Source organism: Glycine max, chromosome 5 (assembly GCF_000004515.6).
Source record: "Glycine max cultivar Williams 82 chromosome 5, Glycine_max_v4.0, whole genome shotgun sequence".
Classification (NCBI taxonomy): domain Eukaryota; kingdom Viridiplantae; phylum Streptophyta; class Magnoliopsida; order Fabales; family Fabaceae; genus Glycine; species Glycine max.
The window spans coordinates 3,798,945-3,806,303 of NC_038241.2; the positions used below are offsets into that span (position 1 = coordinate 3,798,945).

The 7,359-nt window shown below is 33.2% G+C and overlaps 1 protein-coding gene across 1 annotated transcript; it reads right to left on the reverse strand.

The window, feature by feature from the left end:
• Window positions 1–217: 217 nt before the first annotated feature.
• On the reverse strand, window positions 218–4,079 carry LOC100813824 (uncharacterized). The gene has a single exon (XM_003525516.5). The coding sequence runs from the start codon at window positions 3,609–3,611 to the stop codon at window positions 1,803–1,805; it is 1,809 nt and encodes a 602-aa protein (XP_003525564.1). The 5' UTR covers window positions 3,612–4,079; the 3' UTR covers window positions 218–1,802.
• Between the last annotated feature and the right edge of the window lie 3,280 nt (window positions 4,080–7,359).

Consider the following 7,359-nt stretch of genomic DNA (forward strand, 5'->3'; position numbering starts at 1 on the left):
GCCAAGGAATTCTTTAGAATTTTTACAGTATAGTTTTTTAATCAATATTGCTATTTAAGTTCAAGTCTCGAACTCCTCTCACTAACTGCCACACTCTTCACTTCGCAAACATTGGATTGTCTCTCAGAAAATTTCAAGATACCCTCAGGTCCACTTTTATCACCAGTGATGTTGTACAAGCTGATATTATGCTTCCACAAAACAATGCAAGGCTCACTGTTTAAAAAAACAACATATTTGTCCATATATTTTACCTAGCCTGTCCAGAGTGCAAGCTGCAAACTTTGAAGACACTCTAACCCAAGACATGACAACTGTGTACAAACTTTACCCATTGCATTATATGTAGGTTTATATGGTGAACAAGAACAAGGAACTCTACAGATATGGCAACCAAGATAAATATTGAATCAAAATTATGATTGCCACTAGCCTTCACAAACATTAGATTGCCTCTTGAAGTACATCCCAAGAGATCCTCAGGCCAACTAACGTCATCAGTAGTATTGTACAAGCTCCTCTTATGCTTCCACCAAAGAATGCAAAATATTCATACCCCTACTCCCTTCGCTTAATAACAGAACAATTTTGAAATCTAGTATTTTTTCCTTCCAAATTTGATTGCAGAGGTAGTTAAATCTAAGGAATACATGGCTTCAGCTTATTCGTATAATCTCTGCAGGAATTTAGATCTCTTGTAGGAAACCCTAAGCAAGTGGGACATTTAAGTGATAATAATTGTTAATGCAGATGAATTTCAACTGAAAAAATTAAGTACAATGATATCCACGCAGTGAATAAGAACTTTTTTCCCAAGGTAAGCAGATAAAGCATTAATCTAACCTTTTTTTTCATGACATATATCAGTATAATAAATTTAATCTAGATATGTAGGAAAGTATAATTAAATAGAGCAACAAACAATCCTGTGAGTGTGGTTTTTTAAACTTTAGGGAAAAAACAAACGCTTGTTTAGCCTTTTTAAGAGCTTTCAGAAGCTGCTATTTTTAGCTTTTGGAAAAGGTACTAAAACAGCTTTTTTTTTTAAAACAAAACTAATCTAATTATTATAATTATTTATACACTTTTTTTTAATTATATAACTACTTTTCCTTAAGAAAAGCACAAACAATCGGGCCCTGCATCAACATGTGGGAAGAACATAAATTCAGAGGGAGAAATGCATAGTAAAATGTTGTCATGCATATAGAGACACAATTCAAGGCTTTGTTTCATTTATTTTCTTTTAAAGGGAAGGTCTATGTCATGCTTTAATCTACATAAGTAGCAACTATGGCTTCGTACATGTATAGTATACACCAAGTCAAACACATATCAGAAGTCTATAAAATAGAAATCTAATCATTGAAGTGTTACTTATCAGGAGAAAAAAGGAAGGGCATGAAGTCACAAGAAATAGAAAAGTTGGTAAAGCCATCAATTACACTGAAGTCTAATGCCATCAAATTATTGAAGTGTTACTTATGGGGAGAAAAAAGGAAGGGCAAGAAGTCACAAGAAATATAAAAGTTGGTAATGCCGTCAAATATACCGAAGTGTAGGCTATATCATGTGCAACATTTCTGAATGTATATCCGTAAATTTACTCATCTTGTTGAGACAGCCAGCCTTACGTATAATTTGGATGACCAGTGAGTCAATATCACAAATAACAGAGGCTATTAAATTGAAATTTTGACATTTTCACAATGTAATAAATCATTTTCTAAGTACAATACACTTACTTTTCCATTCAAAAGACTTACAAGGATCATTATTTTGATTAATGCAATCAGTGGCACTTACAGCCCCAAGGGCTGTCTGTGCAATTGAGCTCCAGGCTGATAAAGAGTGAGGTGGTGTATGGCCTTTGCAAAAAGGTCCTTCATATCAGGATGTTGTGCTTGAACAGGACGAGCAAACCTCTCTAGGGTATTCAAAGCACGTTCTTGCTCAAGGACCTTACTGTTACCTACATTTAAGGCAAGGTAACAAAGTAATTTAAGGCCATGAACTTGTTGGCGATCATTTATCTGCAGCAGGCTCATTAGCTTAGGGATCCCATCAAGCTCAAGTATTGCCTTAGAATGGTCAATGCAGTTGTAGTTGTCTGGGCACACAAACTTCCCCAAAGCAATGGCAGCCTCACTAGCCACATCAACATCTCTGTTACCAAGCTGAGCAACTAAAGGACCAATAACCTGTGGAACCTTCCCAGAGAAGTTTCTGGCCAAGGAACCAATTGCCTTTATAGCAGGAATCCGCAATGCCGGATCACTCTCCTCCTGAACCACCCTCAAAAGTTGATCCAAAACTGCCTTGGCTGCCGGTGCAGTTCGCTTAAAAGCAGCTCTTCTAAGATCAGCATTCGACTCTGCCACAGCAGCAATCTCCATGACAGCCATAAGACAATTGAGCTGCAATTCCCCACTCTCGGACTCAATAATCTTAGCAAGACAAAGCAAACCTTTAGTCTCGGTAATCTTCCTGCAACTTGAAAGACACCCTTTGGAGAGTTTCCAAAGAGCCTTAGCACAACTGATTTTGACCTCATTCCTCAACTCCGGGCTTTCAACCTCTCTATCTCTTCGCTGGTGGCTGGAGCCGCGGCTACTCCCATCCGAATTCGCCTCCCCGACATTGGACAAATTGAGAACAAGCGAATGAATGCTGGCGCGACCGGCCATGGGGTCAGCAAGGACAGTACCCATATCCATGGACAACAAGGACACAAGGGGCCTAGTCACATTGGCCCTGATGAACTCCTCGCGAACAAGCTCATGTTGCTCAGCCATAGTAGAGACCAAATTGGCAACAGAGACACGAACCCTCATAGGGGAATCACCGAGAACCTGAACAATGGTGGGGACAGCATGGGACTCCACAATGAAACCAACAATCCTGTCTTGATTGGTTGTAATGTTAACAAGAGCATTGGCAGCTGCGATCTGAGCATCGGGGAAAGAAGCTTCCTTGAGAAGCTTAAGGAGGGGCATCACCCCACCTTCCTCCAAGATGATAAATTTTGTACGGTCGTTGTCTCTGGCGAGTGAACCGAGTTCGGTGGCGGCTTCGGCGCGGTCCTTGGGCTGGCCCAATTGGAGAGTGTAGGTGAAGGTCCAGACCCAAGCGAGAATAGGGTCGTTGCTGGCAATAGGGGGAAGTGAGACATTGGTGCCGTCTTTGGAGTCCAAGATGGTGAGGAGCCAGACCAGGTCGCCGTTGGAAGATTCGAGAAGGCTCCAGACTTTGCGGAAATCGGCGGTGGTGGTCATGGAGAAGACCTGGCGGAGGACGCCGCCGTGCTTCTTGCACTTGCGGATGAACGCTAACGTGCGCTCTAGGTTTTTGAAGACCTCGCCGACGATGCGGCGGATGGGGCGCTCGTTGAGGCACTGAGCCCCCGACACAACGCGCACCACGGAGCGGAGGTTGTCACAGACCACCTGCACCTTACGCGCCAGCTCCGTGCAGTCCACCTTAGACGACTCCGCCTCCTGAGCAAGCTTTATCACACGCTCTCCGAGCAGGATGGGATCCAGCAGCTCCTCCTTGAGGCTCTTTTCCTCTTCCGGGGTAGGGGTAGGGTTAGGGTTTGGGTTACCCATCATCGGAGACAATACCAACCCGCCTCGCTCTTTCTGTTATTACTTTATCTTCTATATACTCACTGAAGAAGAGCGAAAGACAGAGAAAGCGAGAGAGTAGAAACAATGAATGATCCTTCTTCTTTTTTTTTTTTTTGAATTGACGAAGTAACAAAGCAAGAAGCTGGTAATCTAGTACTCCTCGTACTGTTTGTTTGCAGAAGGGTGTTTGTTTGCAGAAGGATGTTTGTTCATTGGTTGCGCCTTCTTACACGACTCTGCCTTCCCGGGATTATTGACTCTCAGAATAGTATGTCTCTAATATCAAAATTAATTATTAAAAATAGATTAATAATATAGATAGGGAAAATTAAAATAAAAATATCGACAAACATACATTCTCTCTCGGAACTACCACGTTAAAGGGAAAGTGTGAAATGCGAATTTTTTTTTTATTGAATTAGTTTTAGTAAGTGGGATTTTTTATTTATTTTTCAGAAGAATAGTTGTTTTGTTTGTTATTAGTTAAGATAGACATTGACTCAAATCAATTATGTTTAAAATAAAATTATTACAGATGATAAAATTTATTTTTAAGTATTTAATATGATTATATATTAAAACGCAAATCCAAAATCTCTTCTTAAGAAAAAATAATTCTATCTGAATTAATTCCCATGTTTCATTGGTGTATTGTTGAGAGGAGTAGCAGAGAATATATTATTAGTATAGAAGAGATGCGAGAATATTGATTCTCCGTTACTCGTTATTAAAGACTTGGAGTCAAGTCAATACTCGGGGTTGTTGTTGACTGAAATCAAAATATTCATGTTTTAGAACATGATTCCATCATCCATCGCGCGTTAATTAAATTTAAATAATGTTATCTTCTTTCATTATGCTTTTTATAGTAGTAATTTTTAATGTTTGATAAAATAAATATATTTAATATTTAAAACATAAAATATTTTTAATTCTTTTTTATTTAGTAAGTAGGGAAATTTATAAGAATACATTATTATTAGAAGATTTAAAATTATTCATTATATTTACTTCTAAGATAAACAAGAGGTTACTTAGGAGATGAGGAATTTGTTGTAAATTTTTAAAAAATGAAACTAAAATTAAAAAAAAAACATTTTATTTGGTTACTTTAAAAGATTCTTCATTAGAGGATCTTATTTTAAAATATTTACTTTCTTTTCTTCTTGAAAAAATTGAGTTGAGATAAATAAAAAATTAATAAAATAAAATAAAATGAATTTTAATTTAATTTTTAAATTTCAAGATAAAAAAATATACTAATAAAAATATTTAACTCAAGAATAAACATAAAAATATAAAAAGAAAACAGTTTAAAGCTTTTTAAATTTTGGCATGGTTATATACTTATATTTCAATGAAGTTGCTATCCTTCATAATTGGGATCTGACGTGGGCAGAAATCGTCGTTTACTAAGTACTACAGGATGCCACGAATGAAATGACCCGCTTGTTACATTTTCAATGACCTTGCTGACGTGGCATGCCTACAATAATGTCACTCCAAAGCAATAAATTTGATGAAAGGGCCAGTAGACTTGACTTGCCTCTCTGATGCTGAATTTCAAAATGGATAAATATTGAGATAATAGTTAGGTTCTTAGTTAGGTCATTAAAGAATTAAAAATTTAAATTTTATTTTTGAATTTATAAAAAGTATGAAAAATTAAGTATATTGTTAATTTTTTCCCCTTAATTCAAATGTTTGTGTTTACGTAACATTTTTTGGTGTGATAACATGATCTTTGATTATTATCACATGTTATCTATATAAATGTTACATGTAAAAAAATTAATTTTTTTGATTTGTTTTTTAAACTTAGTAACTTGTCATTATTTTAGTGTTGAACTTAATTATTTATTAACATTTTGGTTTTTAAAATTAATTACATATTATTATTTTATTTCCTAAAAATACTTTTGAATTTTTAATAAAATGTCACTACACATAAATTGTTAATATAGTGATAATAAATAATATTTATTTATAGTGATAACAATTATTTATGGTAATGAAAAATAATTATCAAAGTATAGATTTAAACAAATAATATTATAACAATGACAACCAACAATATAATTGAATTGAAAATAAATAACATATAAAAATTAAATTAGTTTTGGGTAAGAATCATATTAAAAATGTGTATTATGTAAATATATAGATACTAACAAATAATTATTTTAAAAGTTAGTATATTTATTTAATTAAGGAGGAAATTAAAACACAAAGAGATACAAAATGAATCATTTTATTCAACCAAAATTTAAGATGAATTTTTTTTTTCTTTTTTACCTTTTATTGTATTTTCTTTTATTTTATACATTCGAATATGATTAAAATAATGAGTAAATTATATTTTACACTCAATTTTGCAGGTTGTATATATTGTATATTCTAACATGACAAACGACAATCATCATTTTCATTGAGAATATAATAGGTAAATTATATTTTTATGTTCATTTTTGTAGATTATATATTTTTAACTTATAAGAGTCGTGCTCACTAATACTTAATCGTTGAACAACGATGTGAAAACTGCAAAAGAGCACATGGAAAAATGGTTCTAACACTTTTATTTTTCATGTTTTCTAATACTCAATCGTTATAATGTCTATGCTAATAATTTCATACAACACAAAACTTAATTGAAAGTTTAAAAGTACTTTTAGGGACCAAAATAACAATACATATAGTTAAATTTAGGGACCAAAATGCCACTAAGCGATTAAATTTAAGGACTAACATGACAACAAATTATTAAGTCAAAGATCAAATTGAAAAGTTAATTTTTGACACGTGATAACCACGTAGATGAAACACAACAACCATGTAAATAATACGCCATAAGCGTTAATTGTCACATCATTACCGAAAGTGTCATGTAGGTACAAATCTTTGAGTTAATGGAGAAAACTAACAGTAGTACTAATTTGTTGCACTTTTTGTAAATTTGGAATAAAATTTTAATTTTTCATCTTTCAAGGACTTAATTATCCAAGCCTAACAAATTCAAGAATAAAAATAAGTTTTTACCCTTTCAAAATTAACATTCCCTCTGTGCTTATTTATAAGATGTAATAAAAAAATATTTATTATAAGACTTTCTTTTATCTCTTGTGTGCATTAACTATTTTTTACTAAAATATTTTTATTTATTTTAATGTATAATTAAATGCTACTTTACATTGTTATTTTCTCATTTACCTAAAAAAATTATTTTCTCTCTCCTATAAGATTGAAAAGGATGAAGACAAGTTTAGAAAAATATTACTCCCTCTAAACTCTTTAAGCAAAAAAGTTGCTTTTGAATCTTGGACTCAAATACAAGGAAATATATTTCACCCCTATTTAATGATATGATTTCTAAAAACACCTTTCATTTAATTGTAACTCTATTTTTAAGGACTTTATTTTATTCATGATATCAAGTCCTAATGAAAAATATTTTAGGGATAATCTTATTTTTTATCTGAGAGATCATAAAATTAAATTGTTTTAACTAACTTTCTTAATGTGTGTGAAAATATTTATTTTTACTTATATATGATGACTCCATGGGGAATAAAATTAAAGACAATGATCTGAGACATTAATGATAAAAAAAGTAAGATTAAATGCATGAAAAGTGATGAATATGCTGTCTAACATATCATGGTTGATAATTATTTCTCTACACAATTTTAATGAAAATTCATCATCTGAATAAACGAGGATTAGAGACAAT